The sequence below is a fragment of the Glandiceps talaboti genome, chromosome 13, assembly GCF_964340395.1.
Source record: "Glandiceps talaboti chromosome 13, keGlaTala1.1, whole genome shotgun sequence".
Lineage (NCBI taxonomy): Eukaryota > Metazoa > Hemichordata > Enteropneusta > Spengelidae > Glandiceps > Glandiceps talaboti.
In genome coordinates, this window is record NC_135561.1 from 14,642,935 (window position 1) to 14,662,708 (window position 19,774).

Genomic DNA, 19,774 nt, shown 5'->3' on the forward strand with positions numbered 1-19,774 from the left:
CCTTGACTCTTGACACGTATTTCTTTTACAGCGGATCTTTTACTGAACGTACACGATGGGTTGTTGTTTTTTACACAAACACTGATAACGTCAATGCAGGAATAAATGTAAAGAGATGTCGCACACAGATAGAATGTATAAGCTAAATGTAAGGGGCGAGATCAATAGTTCAATGTACTCGGATAAAGAATAATAATTCTTCTAATTAGGCCTCAGATGACCTTTCAAATTAAATTGGCCAAAATTGAAAATGGCTTCAGACAGCAAATCAATTTCAAATTTGTGTAGTAGTATGTAGTGCTATGAATACAAAGCCAGTATGTAGTAGTATGTATTGCTATGAATACAAAGCCAGTATGTAGTAGTATGTAGTGCTATGAATACAAAGCCAGTATATAGTAGTATGTAGTGCTATGAATACAAAGCCAGTATGTAGTAGTATGTATTGCTATGAATACAAAGCCAGTATGTAGTAGTATGTAGTGCTATGAATACAAAGCCAGTATGTAGTAGTATGTAGTGCTATGAATACAAAGCCAGTATGTAGTAGTATGTAGTGCTATGAATACAAAGCCAGTATGTAGTAGTATGTATTGCTATGAATACAAAGCCAGTATGTAGTAGTATGTAGTGCTATGAATACAAAGCCAGTATGTAGTAGTATGTAGTGCTATGAATACAAAGCCAGTATGTAGTAGTATGTATTGCTATGAATACAAAGCCAGTATGTAGTAGTATGTAGTGCTATGAATACAAAGCCAGTATGTAGTAGTATGTAGTGCTATAAATACAGAGCCAGTATGCAGTGAGGAAAAAATAGCTCTTTTATTGACATTTCACTAAATTTTAGTGCCATGCAATTTACTACGGTGAAAATTCTCCAATTTATCAATTTGAAAACATTTGTTTTAGAAATATGTTTATTTATAGGTACAAAACAGGTCCATTAAAAGTAAAATCGTTTTTTATGGGATGAGAACTAAACCACCCCATCCACCTGAAAACTAAAAGAATCTATATTTTTATCCTACACTGAACTCTGGATATTGCCCCTAACCATGCTACTATTGATAGTCATTGGAGTCATTAAAGTTGTTGAGACCATATGCCATCTTTTCAGTAAAAGCCTGTTGCTACACCACTGTAAAAGAACAGACATGTTTTATCACTTCTCAACATGATTAGGAAGAGTATCCGGTTGTGTGTATGTGATGTCTCAATTATTGGTACACTGGAGATGAACTCTGTTTATCTTCATGTGATAAACATCTTGTCTAATAACAGAAACGCAACACCAACCCTGCCCCCGCTGTATTTACGTACCTTGGTAGAATTGTTAACTGGATGAAGAAGGCAAACAGCATAATGATGACAGAACATGCGATGGACACACCACTTTGTCGCTCTTTCTCACAGTGGAACTGAGTCTCAGTTTCTGGGTCTTTAAAATTCAAGGTGATTGGGTTGGTCAGTTTAGAAATATTGCTGAAAAATAAAAGATAAATAAATGTAAATATATGACTGACGTAGTTTATAATTATTTGATGAGTAACAGCCTCAAAATGTGAGTTGTAGTTTTGTAAACCTGGTATATGTTTTGTGATGAAAAACACTATCCCCATAGTAGTTTTGCTTCTTCAGCTAAAGACAATATGAACGACCTAGGGAGCCTTCCCACTACGAGTCGAAGACGTATAAAACCTCCTGTTTGTTTGGTTTATCTACATATCATTGCAGTTACCTTTCGCCATGAGTGATCAATTATCTACTATACTAGAGATAACCTTGGTTTTTAAATTAAAACCAATATATGGAAGCTACAGCCTTGAAATAGTACTATATAACATGTATGTACTTAACAGGGGTTCCTAACCGACTAGATAACATATACGATAACAGGTTGAATGACACAGGAACGTTAAGGACCTTCTTGAAAAGCGACATTTGTATTAATCTCATTAGTCATGATATGAATACAGGAATAGCAGCTTCTACCTACCTACCAACCTACCTACCTACCTACCTACCTACCTACATACATACATACATACATACATACATACATACATACATACATACATACATAAAATCATTCATCAGAAATATCATTATGTTATCTATTTAGTATAGTGCAGTAAAATACACGAGTGATCTTCAAAGGGTGAAAGTGAATCAAGCTGTAAAACAACAAATATATAAATCTCAGGAGTGATTGTGCAATATCTTTAGCATCAAATATGTTTAAAATTAATAAAGCTATAAAGTGTATCTGTAAGACGTCTGATAATCTCCAGAACAAACCCGTTCCAATGGAGCATGATTTACCCGAAGGATTACTTGCTGAATAAAACACTAGCAAAGGAAAACATTTCCACAAACAAATATAAGTACCATTAGATTCTATATCTACTTTCCTCGTTGCATTTAAATCATTAATTCGTAACCATGACAACCGAACGTTATATCCACAGTCGACACAACTTAATGTAGTTTATCATCGGCATGCTTTTAAGGTTTAATGATGCAAACACATAAATCATAACAGAGTGAGATAATATACTGTATTCAACCCTAAATATATAAACCATACGACGTGTACAGAGTATGTGTTATTATCGGAACAGCCTGAATGAAATCAGCATTGTCGCACACATTGCGATTCATGTATGAACGATGAATATTCATAAGATGTGTTATAGTGAAAGGAATAAGCACTCAGTAGTCATAGTCTTATTAGTAGCTATTTTTTACTCCTGATCACTGTTTTGGCAGATAGACGCTAACCGTTTAGGATGTACGGTTCGGGCAAGGGTTCAAGTGTCTACCCCCTACCTTTTTATATTCCCGAACTTCCCCGCCCCCTGTGTACCCTGATGTCATGCCTCTTCTAAACCAAATTTGCTAACTTTTCATGACTCTGTTTTAGGGAGGTTGCAAGATGTAGCTAGGGTCGGTAAATATGTCATTTCTAGATCCTCTAATTGTTATGAAAAGATTAAATCAGCCTCGCTTTATTTTGCCTGCAAGATGTATATGACAATATAATATGAACAATTTGTATGGATGTTTTACATGCTTTGCTGATTTCTGTCTGTCTGTCTGTCTGTCTGTCTGTCTGTCTGTCTGTCTGTCTGTCTGTCTGTCTGTCTGTCTGTCGCTCATCTCACTCATGCAAAAAAGTGTCCTTCCGATTTCTAAACACTGACAATTCCAAACACCATTCTGCCGTTCTTTCAAAATATAACCCTTTCACCAAAAGCCGTTCACTCATACATTCGTATTCGGGTTTTCAGTTACCTAATGCTCTGTATGTGCGGTAGTGCCTCGAGCACTGTTCGCCAAGAACGGCAGCATCTCCGGTACTTCTATCATAATTATATCATGTATGCAACAAATGCCCCCCACAATTACACAGAAAGTGGAAACGCAGGTAAATGAATACTCCTTTTCCACTCTTACATGCATATATTTGCTAAAACTACATATTAATCACATGTTTGATGTCATCGCTAATGATTGTGTTTATCATCAAAGTTTGTTGATTTGGCGGCTACAGACTAAGGTTGTATGTCCGTAATATCGTTGATTCCAGGCAAAACGAATATATAACGTATATGGAAATATGAACTTTGGTATACGTAGAAACTTAATACATTTTGATTTCCGTTGCGACAAGCTTTGACGTTGGTGATTTCAGCGAATGATAAATCTGCCTCGTAAAAGGTCATAACATTTCATACTGTATTCGTGACCAACGATTTCAAAGAAACCACCGACAGACGGAAGGTATAACATTTAGCTAGGATAGGAAAAGTACACCTAGCTAGAGGGCGGTGTCAAAGTACTTTCATTGTAAATAGGGTGTCTCCAACTCTCAATGAGCCATGAAAGTCACACAGTCACGCCGCTATGAGTATTAAAATATCAAGCTAGTTGTCCTGAAACAAAATGTCGCCTCGCTCAAAAACAACAGCGCTGCATCATATCGTCGGGAGTAACAGAATTCTTACTAACATATATTTAGTGCATTTCATCTTCTCATGAGTCATAAATCTGTACACCATTGCTTCAATTTATATGCACGAGATGCCCTTTAGGTGATCGGCATCGTACAAAGAATGAACTAGCTATTTTGGAATGTAGTAATCAGTGAATCAGTAATGTTAGTAAAATGTCTATCGAGTCAAATGTCGTCCTATTCTAGGTTAATTTGATTCAATTCTATATCATAACTATCTTCTATCAAACTGATATTACGCAGCGGTGTTGAAGAATAAGGACTGTTTATCCGTGATATAAAATTGCAAGAAGTGGGTAAAGGGACTGCAATTGCCGACTTAAAGGGATAGTTTGTCTTGAAGTCTCAAAGGGTGTTGTAGTTAGGCTCCATATTAAATTGACTCATGCATAAAATACTACCAAGCTGTAGTGTAGGCATCAATCGTCGTAGTTTGTTAGTTGCACGTAGCTTGATTTCCGTAACAGCTTCGAATGTTAATTGTGGAACACATCGAGTAGGTCCTACTATCTCAGTGAACACGCCATCGACTCGTTGCTGCTCGTTCCAGATTGTTACGATAATTGACGCATTGTCCACCAAAATATCGACATTTCAATCTGCACACAGCAAAACGAGAACCCATTACACTGTATCAACTCCGGGCCTAACCATCAGAATGTGCTATTTACAGCCTTGGAGACGATACAATGCAAATGAGTATGGTCGAAGTTCAGAAAGCAATACATCAAAACAGGACGAATACACTCAGTCTGATTAAATTACTGAACCCGTGTTATTTTTGTAAACATTGCGACGCTATTATAGTAATTAGAGGAACTATACTCAGAGTACACGGAAATCACGGTTATATTTAAGCTTGGTATCGTTCACAAATAAAAGAGCTCTTTTTTTTCAGAATGCCTTGAAAATAGACAGATTGGAATCACGAAGTCAGATACTCAGATACCCTGGAAAAGAACAATGAGGTGATTCTTCATCGGTAATTGTTTTTCGTTCAATCAAGCTCTGGAAAACACGATTCGAGTGACCTATGCCTTGCCACTTCGAATCGACGATAAGAAGTGACAAAACCCTTTAGGTCACGAGTGCTTTCCGGTTGAATGAAGAAAACATACTGGTGAATAACTCAGTTATACCTGCGCAACCGTAATTTATGAAGAATCCGGGGAGGGTGGTGAATACTTTGAACAGCATATTTCTAGTACAACAGAAGCAATGTCGTAGCTACGCGCGCGCGCGTTGTCTTGACGTGAAACGACAAGGGTATAAATCCCCTTTTTTAAGTTCGAACGCGTTCAACGACTTGCGTATGATATAAATCTAGATGTAGCTGTACGTAGGTGGCGTCACTCTGTTTTGTTGGCACCATCACACACTGGTGAATATCATTACGAATGTTTACAGCGCTATCAGGGTTCTTTGGGACTTAACAGTAGAACACATTTTACAAACTGAGCGAAAAAAAATCTCGTTCGTGACAATTGTCATGTAAAGTAGGATAAATCGAATTTAGTGAGTTCTTCCTGATACAAGCTTACATATAGAAGTATTGACACCTTTTTGTCAATGTCTAAAGGCGGGTTAATTACGCTTGGTCTCGTGAGGATACTGATAATTTCTCTGTGAATGAGGAAGATAGTACAAGCTTTAATACTCTCAAAACGTCACAAACCCGTAGTAGGCTAAACAGACATTTCTATAAGAGAATTTTCTAAAATGAATAAAGATGAAAAATTCGCAGAACACTCCATTTTATACGTATTAAGGAAAACGAAACGTGCCTCTGAATAATCGACGGAGGTAATGGGAAAGCAAAATGAAGTATTTATTAGTAATCATCATAGTGATTCCGAAAGGATTATCCCTTCTGGATCATCACGTGGCAAAAGAAGAATTTTTGTAATATTTAAACACGTATTTTCATGAATCAGATATACATTTGCCACAAACCCTTTGATGTCAAATCGTTGGTGAAATGATTGTAGCTCAAAAGTAGGACGAGATCATGTCATAAGTTTCGGCAAAAACAAGAATTTTGGTCACTCAATTTTGGCGGGAAAAATTCTCAAAGAAATGTTTAATACCAAACATTACATGTCAAATCATTGATGAGGATTATGGAAATGACATTAGCTCAAAAGTTAGTAGAAAAGTGACATTTTTTTCTTTAAAAATGAAGAACATTGGACAGTTAATTTTGGCGGGGAAATGTTCAACTAGTAGGAATTGGGGCGTGGTAATGGTGGTTCATTTGTCACTGATCCAATCAATATCACAGTATGTCACCCTATCAAGTTAGCAAAAATTACAACGGTCCCACTATCAGCTTAGGGCAACATTATTCAATCTATTTTAAGTGTGAAGTTTGATATACTTTACAAAACATGATCACGTACAGTGGGCACGAGCTTCTTTTTTGTGTATATTTTTGTTGCTCCCAGCGATTTTCTTTTCCTACAGACTACTCACGTAAACATACATTTTCCACATATCTCCATGACATTCAGCACACTCCATATCGTGTCGCTGTTGAATTGTCATGGCTTTCCCAGTCAGACTACACGCTTTTCTGGAGCTTCGAATTCTTCATGGCCTTGTGACAAGGAGAGGGGGGGGGGGACTAAAAGCAGTAACGGATACATCGGTTATTAGCCAAAATGTTACAGTAAATAAAGGAAGGTTTTTCGATCCTATCAAATTAAAGTTTATTAAATACAGGTTGCTCAGTTAACAGTCATCAGTAATGATAATGATGGTGCCGCCATTTTGAATCTCTTCAAATTAAATGAACTCGCTAATTTCACTCCATTGCTACGTGCGTACGAACCATTTCAACTTTAAGTTACCGTGCATTTGTCTAAATAAAATGAACCAAAGTGCCACCAGGGAGATTTCAAATGAAGATGTCAAAACATTAGCGCCTGTGTGTCTGTGCCTGTGTCTGTGTCTGTGTCTGTGTCTGTGTCTAGTTGCAGCACGTTTAAATGGTTTCATTTTTATAGACAAAATGTAGCAAGAAATTGTGGTATTGCTATCTTAGAGTAGAATATTTAGTTTCTGTGTGGTTGTATCATACAGAGCCCGCCGTGAACGGTAACTTGAAACTGGCTATGTTACGCGAACAATGTTTACCATGAGTTCGAACAACTGTTTGGAATTACCCTTTATTGGCGCAAAGAAATTTGACGACTGAAATGAAAAAAAAATACTGTTCAACTGAATGTTCTCTTGGCTTTTTTTGGCGCTATTTTTTTTACAGTTCCACAGTATGCATTTCACAGATTCAGCATTGCTCGCAAACATTACTGAATGCATGGTAATTTTTTTACTAAATGTTTACGCCAGTTGCCATGGTATTTATAACCAAGTCTCCTGTTATGAACACCGTGCCAATAAACCTTGCGGCTATAAAAGTGAAACCGTATTGAAATAACTATCAGCTCGATATTGGAGATCCAAGCATAACATTTCTGGTTATTAATAATGCCGTCGGTAATTTTCTCCTTATAAATTGCACATTCCCAAAATATGATAAAAAGGCCGTGATATTAAATTTGAGTTAAGTCTTCTGAATCAATTTTGATTTCATATATATTTGTCAAGTTGTCTCCGTCAGCGTTGAATGATTGTAGGGGCAGCGAGGTCAATTTCATCAAAAAGTCTTCTCTCTTTTTTTGCAGGCGATGTGCAATGTCAGCGCGTTTCAGTATAGCACAATCGCTCGCTCGCGATCGCCTATTGTTGCAATTTTTACCTGTCATTCAAACCTCCCGGATGTCACCAACCTTTTGAAGATGTTTACAGTGTAATTCGTAAATTAGATTTCAACTACGACGTGTTGGAAAATAACGCCTTTACGTAGAATATGGTAATGAAACAAATTTCGAAAATAATTTTTCTTTAATTTTCTTTTCACATTACAAAAAAAAAGTCGAAAGATTTTCTGGCTGAATTTCATTTTCCTATCATTTTGTTAATGTCAGTAAATTTAATAAGTCAATCAATCAATTAATCAATCAATCAACCAACCATTCAACGTTACATCTACAAAATTAATGTTGTCAAGGTACAGCCAGTTTTCAATCATTAAATGTCTGTCTAAAAATTACGGATATTAAATCAAATTTTTAAATTTTTTCAACTGTTACAATTCATCACGATTCTGTCCGTACATTAAATCAATCAAAATAATGAAATCTCATTTTAATTTAAATATGCAAATTCAATCAATCGATCGGTCGGCGTTATAACAACGGGCAGAGGATCTTAAACAGATGGAGGGAGATTATGACAACAGGGCACAGACTGATATACCGGAGCGCAAAACATAAAATCAGGGCGATGGCTGTCGATACCAGGGCGCCACGCTCTGCTAAAACCTCTCGTGGAGAACAGAGTACACGAACTATGCCAGTCAAGTTACAATACTCTTTTTTTAAAGGACATTGTGGGTTTCAAGTCAGACAATCTAGAAACTGTCAATATTGTTTTCAAAAACTTAAACGAATAAGTGCACACAAACGTGAACAACATCTTGGCATAATACCGCCTTTTTTTCTATCAATCCCGGATCTCCTCCTGCGCGTGCGTGGGAGATCTTTTCTAATAACATTATTGTTATCGCTTTTAAATATCATTTTTTCCAACACGAATGTTGCACGTATTGAAAATTGTTGATATAATTTGCTATATGTCGGCAGTGTCATTCCACGAAATGTTGTAGTATATTGTAATTGGCACAGCGCCAACGTCACACTAGATTGCATAATATTAGTACCCTGGCGCTTACGCCATATACAGTTGAAAGAACCACTCCAAATTGTTGCGTAATTGTTTTATAGATAAAATACTGCCATAATTGAACACACGTTCGTACTTTGTAGAAGAGTTTGTTGTCATACACTCAATGATCATGTCATGAAAACAACTGCTATGGCATCGTACGATACTCGACTAACCCGGGATGACTGCAAGGATTTTTTATACTCATATGCACTATCATTTTCCATGCAAATAGTCATGTTAGCCCCTTCTACAGGCAACGGTTGTCTTCCACGTACCGTTTTGTTCCCCTGACAACAGTACTCTATTTTAAAGCATGGTACAGCGAAGTGATCAGCTGACCGCAAAGTGGTACTTCGAATTGACAAGTGGACTGGGTGAGATGAATGGGTTTAATTCCAGTACATTCTTTACTCATCATGTCTTGTTATTTTTGTCCCCTATAGTCTGTCTACTCACACCCATTAATACGAATGAATATTTACAACTTACGAATTATGTTCCCTTTCCACAAGGGCTTCATAAATAATCTTGTTGACTTCCGTCTCATTGCCGACATTTCTAGCACTTTGTGCCCGAGCCACCAACGAACTCTTAGCCTCCTTCTCGGTCTCCACCTTTGAACAAAAAATATACGAGTGATTCCCTGAGTCAGTATACAATATAAAGTGCACATATACTTTTAGGATTTTATTCAAGCTGTTAAAATGTTCGATTTCCGCCAGGGTCTTGTAAGTTGATACATCCCACAGCATGTGAAGGATACTTTCCACACCATTTGACATCTTAATCTGTCTTCTTGTGACAGACTGCAATATTTCACCGTAATCCTTTCGAGGTGATGAACGACTTTCTAATTCTAAGCTGACGCCAGATTTACATCAGCTATGCAATCAACTGTTGATAATTTGTCTTGGGTTTGATAGAACTGTGATCAAATTTGTTCACCATTAAGCTTACAGGTTTCACATTCAGTGAAGAGTAACCTTAGGGAGTGTACATTTTTAATTTCCAGGGGGAGGCCGGAGGATTTCTAATGAAGCAAGGGATTTTTATTGGTGGCCCCCCCTACAAAAACTGGTATAAATTATCTGGCCCCCCCTAAGACTTCTTGTTTTTATTTCATTGCCCCCCCCTGAAACCACTAACAAAAATACGCACAGATGAAACACAGATACAGCAACACATAGATTTGCCAGCAGTTGCTACATGTATTAACTTATTCCATATTTATACTTACTTCAGAATTGAACCAGTGCACAAAGTTGTTGAATCATGGACACTCATAAAATCACAAATAAAGACTATTATTAGTTAAATTGGCTGACAGGATGTCTACTTACAACTGAGGGGTGACAATAGACTACTGGTCTGGCTACACTTTTTCTTGGATTTTTAGCCCATCACTGACATAAATAAATTAGCAAATAAATGAACAAGTATATATATATATTACTTATTTATCACAGGTTTGGAAAAAATAGTGCAAAATTGCACCATGAGGAAACTTTTTTCCATGTGAACATATTCAAATTTTAGGATTAATTTGCAGTGGTTGGTCACACAATCATTTATTATTAATTTAAACACTTCATAAATTACACATTTTAGAAACATTTTTAATTGCAGTGCAAATGGAAAACATGTTATTTAAGATTGAAATACATATTAAGACCCTTCCTATATTATAGTATTCATATTATGTCTACGCAAAATATAAAACACTTCTGGACTATATTTCAAGAGACTTGAGTAAACTGATGCGCTGAGGGGGGGGGGGCAGTACATGTATCACTTCAAAGGGTTGAATAATATTTTTATGAATGCATGGCTTGTTATGAATACATTCCTCACCCAGCACCTGTGAATAATTTTGTGTTTAATTCAAACTCACAAAAGCTATCATATAATACTTGAACCCTACCATGGTGATAGAATGAAAATTTATTGAAACCCATTACAATATTGGTGAGCTCTATATGGAATTTATTAGGGATTCATGTATACAAAATGGCTCAAAGTGCAGTTACTGTTCCACTACAGATTGGGTATCGCCATCTATGAACAGAATACCCCATCCTATGCCAGATATGCACAACCCAGGTCATTATATGGATGTGTTTGAAACACCAAACACATATCGAACTGTTGATGACTACCACAACCACGTGCTAACTTAAAAAAGCTCTATGTTTCAAAACAATTAAATGATGAAGTTGCTATTTCTCGTTTTGCTGAGAAATATATTGTCAGTGTGAACAGTGTTAAAAACTACATTGAACTTTTGAGAAATTTGGAGAGGATGAAAAACATTAGATCCAGACATCGGTTAGAGGTACAGAAGAAAAGAGAAAACAAGAATTATAATGACTATGACTGGTTGCAGTTATTCATAAGTGGAACTCTAGAAAAACTGAACGTAAAAGAGCTACATAAATATCTAGACAAGCATAAATTGCCAAAATATAGAAAATTAAAAGGAGAAAAAGTAGACATAATATCAACGCACATACTTGGAACACCTGAATTTAGGTCAAGAAAAGTGACTGCAAATGAACTTCAAACTACAACTACAGACATCTGATCAGTGATACAAACAGTAGTGACTCTGAAAGTGAAAATGCTATAATAGGTGTTATAGACAGTGATGATTGTTTTACTGATAACTCTGAAACTTCAAGCACGGCTGATATCTCAGACAGTGATTGTGATGAAACAAGTCCTACACAATTTCATGGGAAAGTTACCTTGAGAAGTGGCAGAGTCGCCGGTCAATTTTTGTTTCACTGAATACAAATATTGTGATTTAATAGGTTTGTGCACTGTTTTATCATCAAACCGTGTTAAATGCTACTTCTGTAGGACATTGTGCACAGTCAAGTGTTGGGTTTTGCCTATATTTTATTTTATATACATATCTGGCACTTGTCCATCCTGACATTCAGGTTTAGGTTGTTTTTTTTGTGGCCCCCCCTAACAAATAGTGAAATTTTTGTTTAGCCCCCCCTAATCTTTCTTGAGAAAAATTGGTGGCCCCCCCTGAAAATCCTCCGCCCCCCCCCCCTGGAAGTTAAAACTGTACACTCCCTTAGCATGGAGTGTACTACAGTACAGACACAAGTTAGTCTTTCAGACGAGGCGGAGAGGGGGTTGGGGTTGGGGTTGGGGTTAGGGGTTGGATGGTGGGCCAAGGATGACTCGGTACATTGAATTTCCTTGTTAAACAATCAGGTCATTATAACAGTGAGCGCCAGTTAAGTTGAACAAAATCGTCGTCTGGCGCGGCAAAAAATCTTATCTACAATGATAGAGACACAACATGAGTACAATTGCTACATTTTAATCAATTGACGTGTCTGAAAATATATAAGCTGTTACAATGTAAGATGGTTGTTCACGCACACAAATATGGTAATGTTGGAAAGATTCTGTGACAAAAGACGATGGACAAACGCTGTGGTAGTAAGATTTTTGTGAAGTCACGAAACCTTGCAGCAATGGTACTAAGTGCAAGTAAGATTTTGCTGAGCCAGACGAGGTTTTGTGTTAGTCAGCTAGTGCTGACGTCCATTATATAAGATGTTAGAGTCATTAAAGTATAACAGTGTATGTCACAGTCGAGTCTCCAACAACATTCTGTATATTGTGGAATTGGGAACCCAAGGACTATAAATAAAAGTACATCATCAACATATCTTCTTACCTCGTCGTGAACGCCCTTTTCACTTCTTGAATCGCCTCCAGTGGGAACTGTCAACGTTTCCAGTACTTTGTTCTAAGGGAATAACGACAAAACGATTTATCACCATTTTGTATCATCGAGAGACCAAACTTAATTTTCATAATGAATAAAGCTACGATTTTTACCTCGGCGTGTCTTATCTAAAATTATTTTTATATACTTAAAATTAAAAAGATAAAGTTCAACACTCATCCATTTCACACACCACGTTTCGGAGTCCAACGCTATATATGAAAACGTTGCCAGTAACCAACCACGCCCAAACACATCTTTACTTACAGAAATTTTCGTGATTTACGAACGAACCCCCCCCCCCACCACCACCACCACCACCTATTGAACCCTAACATCACGAAGAAATTTATCAACGTACCAAAAGCACTTAATCCTGACATGCTCATCAGGTAACCTCTGACCTTTAATAAAGCAGCCAACAAAAAAGTGAATTATAAGAGATAGTCATATTTGATTTTAACATTACCTCTTTCAGTAAGTTTGGCGCTTTGATGAGGAAAGTCTTGATACCACGTGCTTTTATGTAATCATTCCTTGAGTCGCCCTCACCAGGTTCGGTTTCAAAATTTGACGACAGACAATCAAAAGTAGTCTGGGATATGTGGACTCGCCTAAGATTAGGTAGAAAATAAAAAGAATGAAATATCATCAATATACGGTTGCTAAAATGATCGCCTGTATGACTATAACAGCTACAAAATAATGAAAATTCAAAGGCAAAAGTGACTGCAGTAGATGTTAGCTTATTCATTTGCATAACCTGAAAATGCACCTTGGAAATATTACTCGTACTATACAATTATCCTTGTTCTAGAAAACTCCAACCTATTTTCAGTAAAAATCAAAGACAAATCTGGCGTCACTATAAAAAAAATTGAAAATAGAAATTAAAAATGTAAAAATTAAGCCAGTTTAGAATCCAATATGGCCGCCGAATACTATATTAACTGTGTGTGAAAATAAAAGATTGTCTGTAAGTTTAAACAAGATGGCGGGCATTCTATTTCTTTTATTATTTCAAAAAGACCAGAAGAAGGCTTCTATATGACAAAGTTTGGAGAGATTTTAAGAACTTTGTGACTTTCACTGACATTGTCCCGAGGTAAGCACACTTTACAATAAAATATTCATCTTTCACGCTCATAGATCGTAGTTCATTTACATTTGTATTCGTTGTTGATTGACCTTTGACATCCATACTATCAGGTATTTGAGAAATTAGTTTTAGTTTTTTCCTATGTTTTCGATAACTGTTTTATTTGAATTAATCATTGCCTCTAAATTGACTGAGGTGATGGCATTTAAAATGATATCGTTTATGTTAAACAAGGTTAACTGGAAACCAAATATAACTGTAACATATTTATTTCAATTATTTAAAGTTGTAATATTGATGAGAAAGGCTTGTTTATTTTGGATTAATATTTTATATAAGAAACATCAGATTTTACTTTGCTATATTTTTCTACTTGAAAAACAAAACAAAACAATGCGAAATTTGCAAACAAACTAAACTTACCCTGGAATACCTCCAGATTCCATGTTGTTTGCTAGTGTGACATCTTTACTCCATACATCAAACTGCCACTGTCTTTGACCCATGACCCCGGCTAACACAGCGCCAGTATGAATCCCAACACGCATGTCCACACCTGATTGTGTTTTCTCTCGGACGGCTCTGTGAGGTAAATCATATATAAGGTTGTAACGTCAAGACTGACCACAGCAGTTAGACTAAGTGATAACACTTGTTTCTGTTTGATTGATTTACCTTGGCGGCAGCCAAGTTGAAATTGAAGTCGAAAGCTTGGAGTAATTTATATACAAATGAATGAACATTTTGCACTTCAGACACTCGTGAAAATCTTTGCACTCAGACTCTAGCTACTAAGTGTAAGTTACATACAATTATTTTACATCAATATAATTCATAATAGCTGTACGTCCATTCTAACATTACACAACCTAATGGTATTTGTCATTAACATGTATATTAAAACGACACTTACGCGATGGCAAGGACCATGTCCAAACCCATTTGAACACTGCAATCGGCATGGTCTTCATACGACTCAGGCACTCCACATATGCAATAGTAACAATCGCCCAATATCTTAATTCGAAGTTGATTATTTTCCTGTAAGAAAAATATACATTAATATATAAATAACTAAAGAACTAAATTTCGTACACATATATCTATTTAACTTTACACGATACCTAGAAATGTATGTATGCTAAAGCGTGTATCTCTTAAAATGTTCCTCTTTTTATAACCTTTTTCTCTGTCTCTTGAATTGCAGAATTCATTATAACTACTTTGTGTTCAGTATTGGTAGTTGTTGACGTTGAAAATGTTTAAATTCTTACCTCAGCTAGTTTATCGAACGTTGCAAATAGTCCGTTTAGTACTTTTACTAACTCCTGGGCTGTAAGCTTTGATGACATTGCAGTAAATCCAACTATGTCAGCGAAAAGAATACTGAAACAACGGAAAACAAGTATTTTAATGTGAAGCGCTCTTCAGAAATAAACTGTTTAAACATTTGCTGTTTCGTTGTTCAAGAAAACTCTTACCTATACTCAGAAACCAAGAAAAAAAACAAGGGGTCATCATATAAATTTTTGAAATCGAGGTCAAAATGTAATCAAATTTAGCCATTTTAAAATCCAATATGGCCACCTAATGCTGTGTTAATTCTATAAGAAATTAAAGGTTTGATTTCATTGAAAAATTGACGGTGGGCCCTAATTTTCTTTAATTATTTGAAAAGGACCAGACTGAGAAGCAAGCTTCCATATGGCTAACTTTGGGGAATTGAATAACTTTGATTTACAGTGCCCCCCCCCCCCCACACACACACACACAAATTCTACCTTAAGCAACAGTTTAACTGAACTCTGTCGTGGAAATCATGTCTGCTCATGTAATGGAAATAGCCTACATAAAGACTTGCTATATTCACATTAAATGAAATATTATCAAGACAAATCAGACATGACAATATATTGAATGAAAGTTTTGTACCACCACAATAGATGTAAACTGTGAAAGCATACCTAATCCATTATAAAATTTGTCTAAAAGCTCCTTTATTTTGTGTAATGTCTTTGTAACAAAATAATATGCTCTTCTTGCGCATGTGCCAGTAGCCTAGTAACGCAACACATTACCATATCAAACATATAGGATAATTATCACATCTTTTTCATAACAGCATTAAACATGATATTTGAAATTTCTCACCTGACATTTTCATATCTTTTAATGTAAATCTTGTTGAACTGACCATTCTGTATTGATGACCTTCCAACATCGTCTTGTAATTCGATGGCCACGTGTTTAGGCAGGACGGATAATAAGAGTGTTTCCTGTATAAAAATCAAACAAACAAACAAACAAACAAACAAATAAGCAAACAATGTTAAGCTTATTTGATTTCCATTTAACTTAATGGTCTAGATATGAATCACCTCCATGATAGGACATTACGAATTCCTTGTGTTACCTTTTGGAGATAGAAAACCCATGTTACATTTGCACTGTTTGCAATGTCACTAATGAAAGGGGTCAATAAAAACGATGATAACTGAGGTCCCCCTGCTTGAAACGATTCTCTTCCTGATAATAACTTTGCACTTGTAGCTAGTAATTATGGTTAAAGTGATCATCAAGGGACAATTAAAATTATATTACAGCATTTAATTGCAATAGGATAATCAACGTTTGAGATAAATAAAAGTGGAATTCAACTTTCATGCATTCAAATTTCTCAGGAATACGCTTTATATGCTTAAGTCTATGATATGACTGTGTAAGGTTATGAAGAATAACGTTTTCTTTCCCACGAAAACTATACCAGTCCTATTTAATCTTTAGTGATTTATGAATTTCAACGTATATGAACGTCAAGGAAAGGTCAGCAGGCAGACTGAATGGATGGACGACCATCGAAATGAGTTCTCTGCCTACCGTTCCCCCTCACCACTAAACAGAATGGCGGAGAGGACCACGTGAAGCCATCCTCGTTCGACTAATTGAATTTTTTACCTGTTGTTGTTTTTGCTCCTCTAGGCTGACTTTCACCTCTAAGGATGCCCTTGTATCTTGGAATGCCCTTCGAAGTTTCTTGTCCGACATGAGGTAAGACACACATCCCAGAATAATTGCACATATGTATAGTAAATAGTTGGATATAAGCTGCAAGATAAAATAAAGATAAATTGATATATCAATATCTTTGTAACTATGCACATTCATTCATTCATTCATTAAATGTGGCGCACTGTTAGATGTAATCCGTAATGAACAGAGTAAACCATTCTTGCAGCCTTCTAGGACATACAACGCAGACTTGAATACCGCGTTTTTAGTGTGTTAATTTGTGTGTGTGTTGTATCCCGCTTTGTGACGTAGCCATGGATATGGAAGGGAATTTATGCGACTTTGATACGTGTGATAAGAAGAAGATCTCCAAGTAACTTCAGAGACAGTTTCAACTGTCCACAACTGATAAAACGACGACTCTCGGATCACATTAATTTCTATTCAACAGCTAAGATAATAACAAGTCAAAGTCACTGTGGCAATACAAATTGCAGGGTTGAACTCCATAACTGCATTATTTATTTGTTTATTTGTTTTTCAGCAATAGTCTGCTTTATTGGTATATTGGATACATTTTGTACACCATCCTCCGAAAGTTGTTTTACATCTTGGATAAGGTAATTTGAATAAACTTGAGCATCAAAATGAAAAAAAAAATAATGTAAAATTTTCATGTTTGTGTTTGTGTTTGGAGCAAAAGTTAAATTCGATACTATGGTTTACCATTGAACAAAGATGAATTTCCGTTTGAAAACGAAAAAATAACCCCGCGTTATAAGACGGTAAACATTAAGGTGAAGTGTAACAAAAAATGACGCCTATAGTCACCAAGGAAAAAGATACTGGTTAACATAAAAGATACATTTTATGAAGAGCTTATTATGACCCAGATTATATTGTTTGATTATAAAGGTACTTTATTTTATTGAAAATTGGTAGCTTTGAATACAATATGCTGTATATACCAAGACGTCACACAGAGTATAGATTGATGTATTACCGCTTCAATGACAATAATGCAAGAGCGTTTATTATAATTTTCATTAACTTATGTTAATTATGTGCGATGGTTGTTTCTCTGAAGGACACCATGTCGATCACAAACTTAACTGGTAAAACACCCTGACAGCCCGAGCATACTACTGGTTAGTAGCTAGCTCAGATGTAACTGTATTGAAATCTTTGTGACGTGCCCTCTCTTGTTTTGTTACCGACCATATGATACAAAGGCAATACCATGACAACAACACACACCATATTGACTACCAAATTGGCGGGATATTAATATCTGCTGAACTGCAAAAGAACGAAATACTTCAGGTGCCACCTTTAATGATTTAAGACCAAGTACTCTGCTAAATGCAATATCTTAGTTTGTCTCTTCAGGACATCTCGATAACTTGTTGCCGTGGCAACATAATGTCAAGTGGTGATTACTATGGCACACAGGCACGTCAGATAAAAACATATTGTCATCTCAGAGCCCTATGTCAGATCTTTGCACTTGATTACATTGACGGACGTGTATGAACTGTTTTTGTCTCAAAGCTTGCTGCTGATTGGAAGTTGGGTGAGGTTTTGCACGCAAATGGGGCCAACAAAGACTGGCATTATAAATTTAAACAAACAGCATATCGCCTTGTTTATTCAGAACACGTACTGATTTTAGACAATGTAATCTCCATCAGGTTGTACTTGCTTCATTAATTTTTTAAAACATTCTCATTACAGAGAAGTAGGCGCCAGTGAACTGCCACTTATACTGTCTTTGGAAGCATCCACGCGTGCTGAAAGTGTCAATGGGTAGAAGTGGCATCTTGATGTTTTCATGGCCGTAAACAACTCTTCTCCAAATGAGAAATCCTCCAGTTACATAGATACTAGGTATGCAATGTATATCAGCTTCTTAGATGTAAGGCAAGGCAGAGCACGACTTGTGAAGTGGGCAACAAACTATTATATTTCATTTTTGATGGCTTGAAAGGACACTGGACAGGATCCATCTATAATCGAAAAACCATACTACACAGGTGAATGCCCGTAGCGCTGAAGCAAATTAGGCGATACAGTCACCTTGATTTGTGTTTGTTAACGGTTATTCTCATCAAGGTTGCGAAAACTCTTCAAAGTCAAAGACCTCGACTAGCCACAATATATATCACAAAGTGTAATATCATTTTGCTAAGCCGACGTGACATATTGTATTTAATTGCTTATTATTTTATTTCATATTATTTCACATCTCAACATTGCAACTCAACCAATAAGTTAACATATGTTTTTATTTTTCTCCCTCTTAAAAAAAATCTGTCTTTTTTGAAATCTAAAATCTGCATGATGCATGGCACTTTTTTCAAATTTATACATTAATGGTTTATCCTTGTTTATCCTTTAGCTTTCTCCTTAACAACAATATCACCTAATTAAGTTATTGGTGACTCTAACTTTGGGAATGATGCTGTCTGTGTCTATGACACATTTCATACCCGCTTTACTTATTAATAGTATATTCCTCTGCATTTACTTATTCGTCTGGTAGAAATAGTTGCAGTCATAGCGCACGCTGAACGATCATAAATGCACCGGGATATAGTTCCACATACATGTGGATAACATGGTATTTTGCCATCCAAGGAACAAGAATGTACATGATGGCCGACGGTTTTGTTCTCCTTTTGTGATAACATATGTGTATCATTTTATTCAATCGAAACCTGATGCGTTTTTCTTATCTTATAATTATACAGTCTTTCAATTGAATGCATCTCGTTATTCACAACGGCGATTTCAAATTTACCGTTCTTTTCAATCCTACATCCATCCTCCTTGTATTAATGCGCAAATGTTTTTCGTTTCCATGACAACGAACAATGGCGATGAAGCGTCGCCATGGTGATAGAATTCAGCTTTGCCAAGCATTGTAAAACAAACTACAGGGGTTTGGGTCGCTCTCATTTTATGGCATCTCTGAATCTTAATTACGTTACATTACAGGTGATTGATTGGGTACCGGTACTGTGGAACTATACTGAATTTTGTTTCGTTCATTATCAATAGCTGTTAAACAAATTCCCGAAATGCAACTGCTTTTCCGTGATCGCAGCAG

General features: G+C 36.2%; 1 protein-coding gene across 1 annotated transcript in view; it reads right to left on the reverse strand.

Annotated features, from left to right (window-relative positions):
- The window catches only part of LOC144444311 (adenylate cyclase type 3-like), a 50,797-nt gene that overhangs the window by 8,221 nt on the left and 22,802 nt on the right, over window positions 1–19,774 (reverse strand). Inside the window, exons 2-10 of the mRNA XM_078133725.1 lie at window positions 16,612–16,761; window positions 15,808–15,932; window positions 14,931–15,042; window positions 14,570–14,697; window positions 14,080–14,238; window positions 13,027–13,171; window positions 12,507–12,578; window positions 9,296–9,420; window positions 1,324–1,485 (exon numbers count right to left, since the gene is read on the reverse strand). Coding sequence (XP_077989851.1) covers window positions 1,324–1,485; window positions 9,296–9,420; window positions 12,507–12,578; window positions 13,027–13,171; window positions 14,080–14,238; window positions 14,570–14,697; window positions 14,931–15,042; window positions 15,808–15,932; window positions 16,612–16,761 — 1,178 coding nt within the window. The remainder of the gene's footprint in view (window positions 1–1,323; window positions 1,486–9,295; window positions 9,421–12,506; window positions 12,579–13,026; window positions 13,172–14,079; window positions 14,239–14,569; window positions 14,698–14,930; window positions 15,043–15,807; window positions 15,933–16,611; window positions 16,762–19,774) is intronic.